Below are 16,831 nucleotides of genomic sequence, written 5' to 3'. Positions count from 1 at the left end.
GTATGAAGAGAACAGTTTGAACAGTTTGTTGCAAGTTAAACATGTATAATTGTCCAAATTGCACTACATTTTCAACGACCAAATTAAGATGGTGGATTGAGCCAGGTTTAAATGTATGGTTTTATTTAGTGACACATCATGCCTTGTCTACACACAGCAGGGTGTTTATAAATCCACCCTCCATCTAGAAAGAAAACTTAAGTCCACACAGCCCTGCTTTAACCTCATAAGCCCCGCCTTAACCTAGTGCATTTTCTACAGTTTATTTTTTTTATTTTTTTATCTGTCCTTTATTTATCCAGGATAAAACTCATTGAGATTAAAAACCTCTTTTTCAAGAAATCTAAATCAGCACTTCCATTGTATTGACTCTTCCGGTAGAGTGCGAAGTCCGTTCATTAAGCGGAGAACGAGGGAAAATGTTCTCCGCCTGAACAATCGATAAAACCAACAGTTTTTCTAAATGCAAAGACAGATTTAGTCGCAGAGGTGACCTTCAGCCACTTAAAACAGCCTAAAACTCTGGTTATTTATGTCCACACTCAAACGCATTACTGGACTTTCCCAAAACCTTCCAAGACTGGAAAGTGTGGAGTCTGTAGGAGCTACTGAAACGTCTTCCACAGAGAAAAAGATCATATTTGGATTACAGTGTTGTCGGGGGGATTCCGTGCGTGAGCTTTTTACTTTGACGTTAAAACTAAACTGTTAAGGACAAAAGTGGACACAGATCTGAAACTTGACCACTGCATTTAGTAAAGAAAGGATGGTTTTGTGCTCTGGTTGCCTGTCAGGAGCCGCTGGGCGCAGACTGGTCGTTCCAGCGCCCGGAGCCCGTGACGGTGCCGTACCTCAGCCCTCTGGTTCTGTGGAAGGAGCTGGAGTCTCTGCTGGAGAACGAGGGGGCGTCCTGTCTGTGTGAGCCCGCGCTGGTCGACCTTCACCCCATCCTCTTCTGGAACCTTCTGTGGTACTTCAGGAGGCTGCAGCTGCCGTCGCACCTGCCCGCGCTGCTGCTGAGCTCCCAGCACTGCAACAGGGACGCTCCGGTGAGACACACTGTGGACCAGGATGACGCTCTGATCTCTTTATTTGTTTGATGAAATGTTTGCAAACCCGAAGAACAAACGATTTCACTTTTTTCTATGTTTGTGGCATTGAACTATAGTATCGGGGCATTGCATTAAATTGTATGTATGAACCCTGTCATTAACATGCACAAATCAAAGCAGGTGGTGACCCCGCTGTCTCTTTCTGCAGGTGTCTCAGGAGCTGACGTCTGACGACAGCAAACACATCCTGGTCCAGATTCTGTGGGACAATCTCAAACTGCACCAGGACCCGCTGCAGCCACTGTATCTGCTGTGGAACTCCTACAGTAAGCTTTTAGATTTGGGTAAAGCCAAACTGGAGAAAATGTGCTCGGTTCAGGTGGGAGTTAAGAGGTTAATGGTAGGAAAAAATGCGTAAAATGGAAACACGAAATTCGCACCTCCCTTAATTCTTCACTAGATGGAGACAATTTAGCTTGGTCCAAGTTAAAGTCCTGTTTGTCTGTCAGACGTGGGGTACCCGAGCCCGCGGCCGGTCCCTGAGCAGCAGAGATCGTTCAGTGAAGACGTCCTGAGGGGAATCATCCGAAACGTCCAGAGGAACGACCTCAACCGGCCGCTCAACCAACTGCTGCACCTGCTGGGACTCACACTGGGCGTCCACCGCCAGAGGTAGGAGCGCACTGGGACCAGAGCCGGGGGTTAAGAGGTCAACAGGTTTTAAATGTAGCTGATGATGATCCAGCCTCTAAAATGAGCTGTCCTGACCTCCATGTAGGAGTAGCAGTGCGCACTAGTCCATTAGAAGTAACACAATTGCTTTTTGATCATGTGTCGTTGTTTCTGCATTGGGCAGCCTGACAGTTAGTTCCTGAAGCAGGGTTAGCATGAGCAGCTACTTTGTGCTAATCCAATGCCCTCTGATCTGACTCTGTACTGTGTCCTCAGTCTCAGTTGTTTTTATGTTTCTATGTTTCAGGAGCATATACAGAGACCTCCTGTTCCTGTGTCTCGTGGCTCTGGGCCGAGAGAACATCGACATCGGTCAGTCCACACTTGAACACCGTCAACCCAGTGTTTCAATGGCATTACAAATACAAAACGTCTCAACGAATCTTTGGACATGTTAAATATCCTACTTTTGTCTCAGTCGATGTTTGTGACATTACTTCGTAGTAAAAATATCATATTTAGTTGCTCATAAGTACAAGTACGAGTATTGCAGGTGCAGAGAGATGTATTTCAAAGATTGGGCTGTAACAAATAACGCTGCTAAATCCTGATGAACTGCTAATACATTGGTCTCCCTTGAAGGTGAGACGCTGCCGGTGAATTTCCCAAATAGTTCTGTAGAGAATCAGCACAATGATTAAACATGTTATTATTTTGTTTCCAGGTGAAAGTTTCTATGTTGCCAGATAGAACCAAAAGTGTGACTTATTCTCTGTTGTTTGTGACGCTGTTTCTCTCCCGCTCAGACGCGTTCGACCGCGAGTACAGACTGGCCTTCGACCGCCTCAGCCCCAGCTCTGTCAAACTGACCCAGAGCTGCGACACACCGCCCTCTGCTGGAGCGGGGGAGTGCAGGCGGCGCTTCGGAGAGCCCTACCTTTAACCCAGCGGACTCCCACCAGGCCTCCTGTGGAAAACAACCAGCTTTTTAATGAACCACAGGAACGCTTTCAACACCGGCAGCTTCAGACTCCACACATTTTCTACTCAAGGTCCACAACTGTACACTAGCAAAAGAACTGTTATTTATTTATTTAACTGCACTTACACAGACGCCCTTCCTGCTCGTGCTACAAACGGGAATGAGCTTTAAACGGCAAACAAGTTCATGAGTGTGTTTTTTTTGGACAGGTTTTTATGAGCTTTAAAGACATAATGTTATAATGTTGTTGTTTTTCATATTTCACTGGCTTCTCTTTGTTCTGGGTAATGCTTTATTTTAGTCCTGTTTCCTGCTTTAGTTCTTGTTTGAGTCCTGTATCTTTAAGGGAATCTTCTACACAATATTGTACATGTTATGTAAAGTTAAGTTAATGCCTTCACTGCAACAAATCTCTGCATTTATCGTTTCTAAAAATGTGGAAACATTAGATTAAATCAAGGAACGGAGTCAAATTTGGATATCCGACAAATTAAACCAAATTAATACCGAAAATACATCAAAACATACAGCGGAAAGTGCTTTGGACCATGTGTTTTTATTTCTCAGTCATTTATGGCATAAAAGATCAAGGAATGTAGATTTAACACAAACAGCTGTGATGCTTTTCAGGCACAATTCCTTTAATGAGGCAGAATTACAAGGGGTTTCTTTCTGTAGGGCGTTGAATAGTCATTTGGTGAATTGTGCCAACGTTTAAGCCTTTAAAGTCTTTACAAAGCATTAAACTAAACTCAAACTGGCATCAAATCAGGGGGAAATAATGGAATTCCTCAATTATTATTGCAGAAGTTCATTGAAAGATTCCATAAAACTGGACTTTGGAACTGAAGTCTATCCCTTCGACAGTGATTTGGAGACTCCAGGAATCACTAGTCCCTGCGTTTTGAGAGCGGAGTGCTCTGGTTGGAACGATAGCAATGGTCCAAAGTTTGTGTGTCCAATTTGCTGAACATAATAATACTCTAATAATAATAATTCACAAAGTGTAAAATGTTTATAAGCTGAACCTACGACTTGTGTTTATGGGTTTAAAGTGAGTCCTGAAGGTGAACCGCTGCATTTGCCTCTTCATTCTGAGAGAATGAAACGATCTCTTGAAAACAACCAGAAATACATTGAAATGAACGACTTAACTCGTCACTTGTTCAAATCTACTTTGATATTCTGATTTTGACATTTTGACTTGATCCTGTTCCTCTGGGGGACTGAAATGGTTGGTGGAGGACCTGAAGGCTCTTCTCTTCAGGGTCCAATGAACGGCCGCCATGTTGTTTATTTGTGTGTAATAACTGTAAACACGTTTATTCAAACTGGGAAATTCAGATTCAGAGTTGAGTCCGGTTTTAGTGAAACGATGAGTGTTATTTTGGAAAACGTTTTTGAAATTCTGACAAAATGTCTGTAAATAAAAACAACTGAATCATATTTTCTGGTTTGTGTCAAAACTTGCGTTCTGTTTTAATTCTTATTTCAAGCTGGACAGATTTAGTCACACACAGGGTCAGTTGTAACACACACAGGGTCAGTTGTAACACACACAGGGTCAGCTGTAACACACACAGGGTCAGCTGTAACACACACAGGGTCAGCTGTAACACACACAGGGTCAGCTGTAACACACACAGGGTCAGCTGTAACACACACACAGGGTCAGCTGTAACACACACACAGGGTCAGCTGTAACAAACAGGGTCAGCTGTAACACACAGGGTCAGCTGTAACACACACAGGGTCAGCTGTAACACACACAGGGTCAGCTGTAACACACACACAGGGTCAGCTGTAACACACACAGGGTCAGCTGTAACAAACACAGGGTCAGCTGTAACACACAGGGTCAGTTGTAACACACACAGGGTCAGCTGTAACACACACAGGGTCAGTTGGAACACACACAGGGACAGCTGTAACACACACAGGGTCAGTTGGAACACACACAGGGTCAGCTGTAACACACACAGGGTCAGTTGGAACACACACAGGGTCAGCTGTAACACACACAGGGTCAGTTGTAACATACACAGGGTCAGCTGTAACACACGGGGTCAGGTGTAACAGCATCTGCAAAATCAGCATAAACAGAGACGCCTTAGAATAGTCTCAAAACAGTTGTAACACATACATTCATAACATGATGTGTCTGTCTGTTCTGTGTCTTGATATGAACGAAGGGCAGATTTAAGAAGGGATGTGTACATTGGTGAATGAATGAGAGAGTGAATGGGTGAGTGGTTCCTTCATGTAAAGTGCTTTGGGGGAAACTATAAGTTGAGACCATTTACCATCGATCATTCTTTTCTGCACTCTCGGTTATAAATGACTAAAATTAGGCTTTGGATGTATTTTAAAATGGTTACTTAAAGTAAGTCGCCCCTGTTTATTTTGTTTAATTAATTGTATTAGTACTAGCATGAAAATAGAAACAAGAAAATGCACCACACTTTGAGAAGCTGTATTTTAATATAGTCTACGTGTTTTTGCAGACTGAAATGGTCTGTGTGTGCTCAGAGAGAGAGGGGCTACACACTGATAGGATCATGTTACATTTATCTGGTCACTGGTGGTTGAACTGATGCTGTTATAAATGATCTCATTTTTCCCCCACTCAGTCATGTCTGTATATTATAGTCTGGGTGTTAAGCTGAGAAACGGCTCCCTCTGGCGGTGGTCGCTGGAGGAGCAGCTGGTTCATGTCAGGTTTGCGGGCTGCGGTGTTGACACAGTTTGGGAGGATCTGAAGAGCAGAAAAGCAGAATAACGCGCTCGGATCCAGAGGTGAGGCCTGAAACTCTTTACACTCCGTTTGTGAAAATGCTTTACCACTTCTGTCTCCATTTGGCTCCATTTTCAATCAAGTGTTGACGGGTTTAGTCCTGGTAAGTAAAACGGTAAGTCTTTCGGTAGGGAAATGTTTTCCACACGAAATAGGCCCTAATGCAGTGCTAATGATAATCCATCGCCTAAAAGATGGCCATTAACAGTAAAATGTATTAAAGTTTAGCCGCAGTCAAGATTATGATGAAGCAAAGCAGAATAATAAAGCAATAAACATTTAGGCCTCGTCTTAGTCCAGATTTGAGAACAACAGCACAATCCTTAATAATAATAATAAAAAAAGCATCAACACAATGAACTCAATGGTTTTTAAATCAGGAGTGAAAAAAGCTCCAACAATATGTTAGAAAGAGGATGTTCGGATGGTAAAGGTGAGGCATGAAACTGAACTCCGTCTGTAAAGATATTTGAACACAGTTGGTGATGTAAAGATAAGATCATCCTTCATTGATCTCACAACGGAGAAATTCACTTGTTTACAATCGGCATTCAATAAAATCACACAGGTTGTACAAAAACAGACAAAGATGGACAGACTTGAATGACTTTAATGCAGACTGACATCAGATCAACACATATACGGCCATATCCTTCAAGCCATTTTTTCCTACTGCCTTTTATACAAATGTCTCTTTTCTACCAATGAAAAAGTGTGTCATTGTCTAAATAGGAGGGACGGGTCAGAGGTCAAACTTCTGTTTAATTGAATGATATTTGTCCAAAAACTAAAGAGAATGTTTATTTCTTGTTTTTGTCCTAATTTGATTCTGCAAAGTCACTCCTGATCCAGGATGAGTCAAAGTAAGCAGCAGCGGCCTCCAGGGGGCAGCACTGATCCACCGTGAGTGTTTTTATATAAAGAACTTCTCACTTTGTTTCTGTTTGATAATGTTTTTGAACCTGTTCTCCAGGTCTGTGTCCATGAAGAGCAACCGGTCAAAAGATGAACCTTTATTCTTCAGGGAACGACTAAAAACAGGCTCACAGTAAGACTCACTCTTATACATGTCAAACATATTATCCGAGTAACTTACTCATCTCCTGATGTACAGATATTGATTCCAAATGCAGTTTTTGCCTCTTCTTCATGCTTTATCTTTATGCTCTTTATTGGTTATGTTCTATAACCAATGCATTTTGGAAACAAGTTGCTGCTTACTTATCACAAAAATGATCCACCACAATAATTTTTGAACCAAAAAATAATATTTATTTCTACCACACAAACCAAAAAAAAAGTCAAAACCAATTTTAAAAGTACTTTAAATCGAAATAAAGAACTGCATGGACTCAATAAAAGACCTAGCCAACAACAAAGCAACACATATGAAGAACTAAGGTCTTAATAATGGCTTGTGTTCACGATCTAGAATGTTGTGGTGTCGGGTGGAGGGCAGGAGCTAATGCGGCTCTAAGGGAGAGTTGCAGTTTTTGTCAGAAATCTCCAAGGTGAAGATTGCCAAATGTTTTTCCTCATTAGTGTTCGGAAGTGACTGGATTCACGGACCTGCCATATTGCTGAAAATTCTTTCTACTGGACGTCTGTGCAAGCTCTCAGTCGTACAGGAGTTGTCCATCTTCAATGAACGGACTTGAGTCATGTTCTGTATCTGTTGTAGAAGTCTCGTTGGTTCGAACGAGGAGTGAAAAGAAGCTATTTTTGTCAAGAAAGAGAATCCTTCCATGAACCGTAATGGTGGGCTCAGTTTTAATCTTTCTCCACTTTATGCTAATCTCATTCACAGCCAGCCGACAGGGGGCGCTGCCAGGCAGGTTAGCAGTGATCAGCTGAGAATAGGGCAGGTCAGATCGATGCTCTGAGGGGAGCAAACATTTGTTTGGACCTGTTTCCTCTGGACAATCATACACAGAGTTCCTGTTTCGTTCTGTGTGAAGCTGTGACGGTGCTGCTGTTTTCCAGGTCAGGAGGCAGTGGTCTGTCTTTGAAAAGTGATTGGTCAAAAAATAAACCTCCAGACTTTGAGGAGCCAGGACCAGACTCAGGGTAAGACCTTCAGTTTCTTTGTATTTAGAGACAAATGTTTTAGTATGAACTGATCTCACCTGAAACACAGCAATAAAGAACATTACATAAATCAATGTGTTGTATCTAGTGCTGAAATATGAAACAAATATTCACACTTAATGGGAAACACAAAGGTCTGTCTTTAAACAAGAGAAAAGTATAAGAATTGTCCAGTTTGTTTATAATAAAAACAATAGAGAAGCAAGATTGGCTTAGAAAGAAAAAGCTTAATACACAATGACCCACAATACAGTTCATGATAAATATATCGATCTGATTTTCCTCCAGTGAAGTGACTGATCTTCAGCCTCAATGTCAGATGTTGAGTGTGACATAGTTTTAATATTTATCCCACAGAGATGAGCGCCTCGAGGGTCTCAGTGCGGAGTGTGACCTGGACGCTGTTTTCAGGGTCTGTACCAGAACCTCCTTCTCCTCAGGCCTCTGTCTGTCCTGACCTCATGTGTCTCAAACTCATCTATTGCCTTTTACTGAACATTCAGACGATCACTGATGTACAGGCACAGTGTTACGTGATGGTTCATTGCTCTATTTCTGTTACAGCGACTGGAGGAGGATGTTCTGACCTTTGTCAAAGAGGAACTGAAGAGATTCCACAGGCTCCTGACCTCAGAGCATCGAGAGAAGAGCCCAGAGAGGAGCTCAGAGAGGAGCCCAGAGAGGAGCCCAGAGAGGAGATCAGAGAGGAGATCAGAGAGGAGATCAGAGAGGAGCTCAGAGAGAAGCCCAAAGAGGAGCTCAGAGAGGAGCCAAGAGAGGAGCACAGAGAGGAGCTCAGAGAGGAGCTCAGAGAGAAGCTTAGAGAAGAGCCGAGAGAGGAGCACAGAGAGGAGATCAGAGAGTGAGGAGGAGCGGAGCTGCAGAGAGGCTGTGCTGAACATCACCCTGGACTTCCTGAGGAGGATGAAGAAGGAGCATCTGGCCCAGCATCTGCAGAACTGTAAGAAGCTCTGTATGAAGCTTTAAACAGATTTTACTCTCTGCGATTATTGGAAAGATTTTGACACAATTTTTGAAGAATTTTTAAATCATGCTGAATTTTAGCTTCACTGTGCGTCTCTGTGAGCAGTGTCTTAACTTTTGAAGCGCTTTTCTATTTTCATCAGGCCCAAATCGCTTCACAGCAAGGAAGCAGTAACCCATTCACACTCTCATTCATACACCAATGTACGCAGACACTGGAGGCAAGGTGGGTGAAGTGTCTGGCCCAAGGACACAACGACAGTGGGCACCTTCAACCTTCTGTTCATGACACCGAAGGTTGGAGGTACAGTACGACCCAGAAAATTTAGTTAATAATTCATGGGAATAAACAGGGAATTAACACAACTGAAGGTTTCTTCAACACGGACAGATATAAACTGGGGCAAACAGTTTATATCTATTGGGAGGAGGCCCATGGAAAGACCCAGGACTTACTGGAAGGATGATGTCTCTGTGGCCTGGTGTCGCCTCAAGATCCCCCCAGAACAGCTGGAGGAAGTATCTGGGCATGTCTGCTCAGACTGTTACCTAGACCCGAATAAAGCAGATGAAAATGGAAGGCTGGATAATTTCCATTTGAACAAAAGTTCACCTCACACCAACTATTTAGCAAGTGTTTTGATGTTTAAAGATCCAACATAACTCCAGTTCTCAGTATAACGCGTTGTTCAGTCACTGGTTCTAGTCACAGTCGATCTGCTGATCTTATGTCTGATGTGTTTTCTTACAGGTCACATTTCTCCAGTTCAGAGTGAACTGAAGAGTCGTCTGCAGCAGAAGTTCAGTTATCTGTGTGAAGGCGTGGCTAAAGCAGGAGACCACGCCCCCCTAAAGCAGATCTACACAGAGCTGTACATCACAGAGGGCGGGGCCTCAGAGGTCAACCAGGAACACGAGGTCAGACACATGGAGACCGCCTCCAGACCAGCCGCTGATGAGACCAGCATCACGTGTGAAGACATGTTTAAACAACGACCAGAGTCTGAAGAGCCAATCAGGACACTGCTGACGAAGGGCGTGGCTGGTGTGGGGAAAACAGTGCTGACTCAGAAGTTCAGTCTGGACTGGGCTGAAGGCAGAGCCCACCAGGACGTCCAGCTGCTGTTCCCCTTCACTTTCAGAGAGCTCAATGTGCTCCGAGGCTCACAGTTCAGCCTGGTGGAGCTGATCCATCACTTCTTCAGTCAAACCAAAAGTCTCAGAAGCTTTAAGTTCGGACGGAGCCCACAGAGAGCGCCTCAGTGGAGGAGCTGCTGGTGAACCTCATCAGGGGGGACCTGCTTCCCTCAGCTCACCTCTGGATAACCACACGCCCCGCAGCGGCCAATCAAATCCCTGATGAGTTTGTCTCCATGGTGACAGAGGTGCGAGGGTTCACTGACCCACAGAAGGAGCAGTACTTCATGAAGAGGTTCACAGACGAGGCCACAGCCGTCATCTCCCACATCAAGGGCATCCGCAGCCTGTACATCATGTGCTACATCCCAGTCTTCTGCTGGATCCTCTCCACTGTTTTACAGAAGCTCCTGAAGCAAACAGAGAAACCAGACCTGCCCAAGACTCTGACTGAGATGTACGCCCACTTCCTGGTGGTCCAGGCCAAAGTCAAGAACATCAAGTATCATGAGGGAACAGGAGCAGACCTTCACTGGACTAAAGAGACTATAAAGATGGTGCAGTCTCTGGGAAAACTGGCCTTTGAGCAGCTGCTGAAAGGAAACCTGATCTTCTATAAGAGTGACCTGAGTGATTGTGGGCTGGACGCTCCAGAGATCGCTCGTTACTCTGGAGTCTTCACAGAGGTCTTTAGAGAAGAACAAGGTCTGTACCAGGACAAGGTCTACTGCTTCATCCATCTGAGTGTGCAGGAGTTTCTGGCTGCTCTTCACGTTCACCAGACCTTCTGCAGCTCTGGGGTCAACCTGCTGTCATCACCACACTCCTCTGAGAGCCCTGAGGCCTTCTACCGCTCTGCTGTGGACCTGGCCTTACAGAGTCCAAACGGACACCTGGACCTGTTCCTACGCTTCCTCCTGGGGCTGTCTCTGCCGACCAATCAGAGGCTGTTGTCTGGTCGGCTGACTGAGACAGGAAGTGACTGGACCAATCAGGCGACAGTAAAGTACATCAAACAGAAGCTGAATGAAGAGGGTCTGTCTGCAGAGAGGAGCCTGAACCTGTTCCACTGTCTGAACGAACTGAACGACCACAGCCTGATGGAGGAGATACAGAAGTTCATGAGATCAGGACGTCTCTCTGACAGAGACATGTCTCCTGCTCAGTGGTCTGCTCTGTCCTTCCTCCTACTGTCCTCAGACTCAGTCCTGGAGGAGTTTGACCTCAGGAAATACTGTCCCACAGAGAGGGCTCTCCTGGGTCTGCTGCCGGTCGTCAAAGCCTCCACCAAAGCCATGTGAGTCCAGACTGTGTTTAACACTTGTGTCGTGGCTCTAGTCTCTGATAGTCCTCTCTGTCCTCAGTCTGAGCCACTGTGGTCTGTCCCAGAGCGTCTGTGCTCCTCTGGCCTCAGTCCTCAGCTCCTCCAGTCTGACTCACCTGGACCTCAGTAACAATGACCTCCAGGACTCAGGAGTGGAGCTGCTGTGTGAGGGACTGAAGAGCGCCCCCTGCAGACTGGAGACTCTCAGGTTCTGATTCAATATTTTAATATAATGCACAGATTTGTTATTCCTGAAGTTAGTTTCTCATTGAATTAGCTGTGTTAGTTGTGGGCAGGGATCTCCAACATTTTTTATCCGGTGAGCTATATTTATTCGATTTGACAAAAACGATTGAGAGCAATGCAATTGTGTAAAAATTAGGGGTGTAACGGATCAAAAAACTCACAGATCGGATCATTTTTTGGAACAGCAAAAGGCATATTATATTATATATATAAATGTATCACGGACAATTGAATAGATTCTAAAGAAGATCTTTATTTATAAACCTTAACTGTGTAGTCAATGTTATTTCAATAACAAGCAATATGCCTATAGGATTGTACCTACAGGTTGTTGTTACATGAGGCCGTGGGACAGAAGCCAAAGTGAAAATGTAAACGAAAAAAGCCCAGTCTGCCCCAACCCCACACACTCTGATGAAATCAGCTGATGTCCAGACTCGAGCACCTGCACACTCCCACATACACATCCCCACATACACATCTCCATGCCCGCTGCGACTTGTTTTTTGAAGGTTGTATCACTGATGCTTCTCATTAATTCTCAGTCATTTGTTTCTATTCTCCGGGGCAGTTTTCCTCTTTCTAAAGCTGGTTAAACAGCTCAATCCTGACGATTTGGTTCATATTTGTGAATGAGAATAACTGAGCTCAGTCAGTGTTGAGTTCCCTTTTTCAGGCTCACTGCTGCATTGCTTTTTCACCACCGGATGGCGCCTATAAGCCGACCAACACTTTGTGATACAGTGTGACACAATGTGTAAAAGTGTGTGACACACACACTGAGGTATCATCTACCCATCACTACGGTGCGCTCTATCCAACCTCTTTCCTTCATCATTAAATTTGACAGAGAAGCCAAAATGTTCCCATTTAAATGACACGGCGCGTTCAAGCTCCTCCGTTCCTCCGCTCGCCTTGACCACGCTGTGTGTGGACTGAACTTGTGCACAACTTTTTTTTTCCATATATCAATCCGCGAATCACGTGTGTGTTGCCCCGAAGATATTGATCCGAACGGATCAATGATGATCCGTTGCAGTATGACCAAATTTAATCCCAGAGAAATTGTTGCCAAGTTTATGACTTCAGTTTTGTCCTTATACTTAAATACATTTAATACATACAAAGACATGTATGGTTAATGCATGGCCATTGGCGGCACAGTGGCGCAGCGGTTAGCGCTCATGCCTCACAGCTAGAAGGTCCTGGGTTCGATTCCAACCTTCTGTGTGGAGTTTGCATGTTCTCCCCGTGCCTGCGTAGGTTTCCTCTGGGTACTCCGGTTTCCCCTACCACTAAAAACATGTACAATAGATTCCCCTCTGGGGCCAGGACTCCCCTGAAAAAGAGATTCTTAATCTCAGTGGGACTATCCTGATTAAATAAAGATCAATAAAACAATTTCCTTAAAGGGACTATACAGAGTTTAAAAATGTTAAATTATGTATTTTCCTCCCCTACATGTTCCAGCCATGTCCTAATAAGTAGAATCTCAGACCTGTTCACCACAACTGCCTCTAAAATCCTGCACTGTCACTCAGAAAGGTGTTACTTTGGGTCCGAAGTGCCGTCATGCACGAGCTTAATAACAGTAGCTGCAGTCACACGTATGACCTGAGGTGGCAGTCCAGAGTATAAAATGACCAACTTGCATCTAGTCTCTTTAAGGACTGGTGTTGACATGTCCCCACCAATATTTTAGTTATTTGTTTATTTATACAGGGAAGGCCCAATGAGTACGAGACTCTCTTTTTCATGAGTGCCCTGTTTCAAAAACAGTACAATATTTACAATCTTTAGAAAACTTAACAAATATCAATTAAAGCAAGTACAATTTTCTTTATACATATCGAATGTGAAAGAGGCACTAAAGACTTCAATTGCAAAAGTCTTTGTAGTTCGTTTGTTGTGGGCAGTGTAATAAGAAAAACCTCTATTTCCTGTGTCACTCTTTATGAGTCTATATTTCACACCTTTTCCTTGCTGAGCATTTACATTTGTGGACAGTAACTCGAGTGGCTGGGCAGAGGCCAGCACGTCTTCGAGCCGATGACGTTCGAGTGTTTTCAAGCCCCGCAGCTCCCACTGTGATGTGAGGGGCGTAGGGGACATGTGGAGATCTTCTCATTGTGCGATCGTTCACAAAAGCTTAACACTGATGTGGCCATGTTATTGCTCGGAGAGAGGACGGTCAGCAACACGGTGCCATGCCATTAGTCCGACGTCTCATTATTAGGTGCCAGCATCACCACACTTGCATTTTCGGGTTGCAAATGCTTACAGTTTGTTTATGGAGCTTGTTTAAGAGCGCCGCATTTACGTAGAAACACGTGATGTCTGTAGTTTAATTTGATCAGATGTTTTAAAACAAAACAGTTGTTGTTCTCTTTCCATCACTTAGTTTTACTGAGAAGTCAAGTGCAGGAGAAAAGGAGAGCTGTGTGTTCTTCGTCCCCGAGAGCAACAGTTTGTATTTTAAGTAAAGTTAAAGTTAAGTAAAATGTTTCTTGGCTTTATCTACCTTTAATTTCAACAAAAAGCGTTTTCTTCCTGTTTTTTTTAATTATTATTGTTTAAGTGTCCCCACCAACATTGTCACCAAAGCTACAGAGAGCTCCTGAGCTACTGGTTGGAGATCCCTGGTTTAGTCAAACTGGAGCTTTTAGGCGTCTCTGATCTGCTACTGTGGCTATGAATGAAAACTGTTTTTCTTCAGTCTGAGCGGCTGTGGTCTGTCCCAGAGCGTCTGTGCTCCTCTGGCCTCAGTCCTCAGCTCCTCCAGTCTAACTCACCTGGACCTCAGTAACAATGACCTCCAGGACTCAGGAGTGGAGCTGCTGTGTGAGGGACTGAAGAGCGCCCCCTGCAGACTGGAGACTCTCAGGTGAGACGCATGAAGGACTCTGTCTGTGTCCACATCAGAGGCTAATGCTGTGTGTCTTTAGTCTGTCTGGATGTTTGGTCACAGAGAGGGGCGGGGCTTCTCTGGCCTCAGCTCTAAGCTCCGCCTCCTCCCATCTAAGAGAGTTAGACCTGAGCTACAACCATCCAGGAGCCTCCACCGAGCTGCTGACAGCTCTACAGGCCCCACACGGGCCCCTGCAGACGCTCAGGTAAGGCCTGGCCCTGGCACTGGCCCTGGTCCTAGTCCTAGTCCTAGTCCTAGTCCTGGTCCTGGTCCTGGTCCTGGTCCTGGTCCTGGTCCTGGTTCTGGTTCTGGTCCTGGTTCTGGTTCTGGTCCTGGTCCTGGTCCTGGTCCTGGTGTTGGTTCTGGTCGACAGTAAACTGGACTTGTGTGTTTCAGGCTGGATCCTGCTGGAGAACGGTGGATGGTCCCAGGTCTGAGGAAATGTGAGTTTGATTTATTCACAACATGAGAAACACTCACCTCCGAGTGTTCAGCCTCAGATACAAGTCTGTATCTTCACCTCAGCACATGACTTTACTGCACTAATGTCCGCCAATGTGTCCATCAGTCAGCCCAAGGGCAGCTGTGGCTAAGTAGGTGACCATTAGTTTCATCAGTGTTTAGGCGGAGAAACAGTCCCCGCAGCTGTGCTCTTGTTTATTTTTCTGGTTATGATAATTACTGTTAAACTGATTTTGTGCCTCATTTTGGCTTCAGATGGTTCATATCTAACGATGATGATGACATTTATATTCTTTATTTATTTATTTATTTGAGCATACATTTTGCTCAAAAGGAGAAGGCTGAAGCAAAAGCTTATGAGCGCCTACCCCCAACAATATTCCACTTTAGTCATTATTGTGTTTGTGTTTCTCAGATTACTGTGAACTCACTCTGGACCCAAATACAGTTCACAGAGGACTCGAACTGTCAGAGGACAAACGGACTGTGAGACGAAATCACCCACTTGTGTCTGTGGGGAGAAGCTGGCCCTCACTTGGGCGTCCGGATCATGAGGACAGATTCACAAACTGTCCTCAGGTCCTGAGCTCCTCCGGCCTGAGGGGACGCTGTTACTGGGAGGTGCAGTGGAGTGGAGAGGAGGTTGATATCTCAGTGAGTTACAGAGGAATCAGACGGAGAGGAGGCGACAGTCGGTTTGGAGAAAATGATCAGTCCTGGACGATGAGGATCCAGGGGGGACAGAATTATTTCTTACACAATGAGAAAAAACAGTCAGATTTTCTCTCAACACTGACTGTGTTCAAAGTTGCATATTTGCCCTTTCTAATCGCCTCCGGTCGAGTGGGTGTGTTCCTGGACTCTGAGGCTGGAGCTCTGTCCTTCTATGACGTCAGCTCTGATGGAAAACTGTCCCACCTCCACACCTTCATCAGCTCCTTCACTGAGCCTCTGTTCCCAGGGTTTGGACTGACATGGTTTGGGGCGTCTGTGTCTCTGGTGAATGTGTAAACAGGAAGGACACAGCGCCCCCTGGATGACTGACTCATTCTGCTTTGGTTTTATTCTTAATGAATGATTTGAATGTCTCTCTCGGACTGTGGGTTTATAAAGTCTGCTCTTCTCCTGTATTTTCTTCCATATTTCAGAGTTTAAATGCAGAGGTAAATGCTGCTGGTCAATAGAATCGTACTGGATCATATTTGACATGAACTGAAGCTGGTGCACTCTCAAAGATGAAGGATATCGTCTACGGCATCATCAAAATGAGGATTATTTAGAGTCAAATCATCTCAAACATTTCTTGCAGTATTATAGTCATGTCAACATCTTTTGCATCTAAAGAGATAATATGTCAAATAAACATTTCGGATGATTCTGTTCCAATGCTCCTAAAGGTGCTGTAAATGCTTCTAATTCGACCAAAACATACATTTATTACTTCTATTCTCTTATAGTCATCAACACTGTTGTTCCAATCACAACATTTTGGATCAATGTGTTTCTTTAGTTTCTCTGCCTGAATCAGGGTTTAAAAGTCTGTCAATGAATTTAGCCAAAATCAAGGCCTTAAATGTCATTAAAAAGCATGAATTGGACTCAAACTGGCATTAAATCTAAATCTATTGGAAAACGATGACATTGCTCTACAATATATACCGTATAAGTTCATGAAAAAGACCAACGTTATGGTTTGAATCTAAAACAGTTTCCCCTGTTTTGTCCAGTTCTTTTTCTTTGATGAAATGTTTGTAAATGTTCAACGAAATCTGCACAGATTGTTTTCTGCGTTAGTGTCATTCAAATCTAGTATTTGGGCATTAAAAAGCCTGAAATGTGAGTTGCTTCTGCCTGTATAAACCCTGATTTATGAAGAACACAAATGTGTGAGTGACTTAATAAAGACGTAAACATAAAGTCACATGGCTCCTTTCTTTCATCTCATCTCGTGCATTTGTTGATGTGGCTCTTCAGATTCTCAACAGTTGTGACTGTTTTCCTCAGACTCTTTCCTCCTGACTCACATGTCACACTCACACATGCAGTCACATGTGTGAGTGTTTTCTTTACAGTCAGTGGACATGTTACTTCAGGGACCTGTCCTCCTGTGACTGTCCACAAGTTCAGGCGCAGGAAAACCAAAACAGAGGAGGGAGTACTCAGTTACATCAAGTACATGTAC

The 16,831-nt window shown here is 44.3% G+C and overlaps 2 protein-coding genes across 2 annotated transcripts in view; both read left to right on the top strand.

Annotated features, from left to right (window-relative positions):
• LOC306961925 (C-myc promoter-binding protein-like) overlaps positions 1 to 3,355 on the top strand; it is a 32,397-nt gene extending 29,042 nt beyond the window's left edge. The window contains exons 30-34 of the mRNA XM_079554885.1: positions 795 to 1,049; positions 1,261 to 1,378; positions 1,562 to 1,724; positions 2,032 to 2,096; positions 2,531 to 3,355. Coding sequence (XP_079411011.1) covers positions 795 to 1,049; positions 1,261 to 1,378; positions 1,562 to 1,724; positions 2,032 to 2,096; positions 2,531 to 2,667 — 738 coding nt within the window. The 3' untranslated portion in view covers positions 2,668 to 3,355. The remainder of the gene's footprint in view (positions 1 to 794; positions 1,050 to 1,260; positions 1,379 to 1,561; positions 1,725 to 2,031; positions 2,097 to 2,530) is intronic.
• Positions 3,356 to 6,190: 2,835 nt separating this feature from the next.
• Positions 6,191 to 15,943, top strand: LOC306962394 (protein NLRC3-like). The gene is given in 13 exon segments (XM_079555514.1): positions 6,191 to 6,403; positions 6,474 to 6,548; positions 7,484 to 7,567; positions 7,946 to 8,000; positions 8,153 to 8,249; positions 8,352 to 8,549; positions 9,324 to 9,806; positions 9,809 to 11,006; positions 11,074 to 11,241; positions 13,996 to 14,163; positions 14,225 to 14,392; positions 14,584 to 14,630; positions 15,065 to 15,943. Coding segments are annotated over 13 exon segments (3,387 nt in total). The 5' UTR covers positions 6,191 to 6,353; the 3' UTR covers positions 15,661 to 15,943.
• The last annotated feature ends 888 nt before the right edge of the window (positions 15,944 to 16,831 follow it).

Source organism: Gobius niger, assembly GCF_951799975.1.
Source record: "Gobius niger genome assembly, chromosome: 4".
NCBI classification, from domain to species: domain Eukaryota; kingdom Metazoa; phylum Chordata; class Actinopteri; order Gobiiformes; family Gobiidae; genus Gobius; species Gobius niger.
This window is presented reverse-complemented; position numbering and strand designations above follow the sequence as displayed.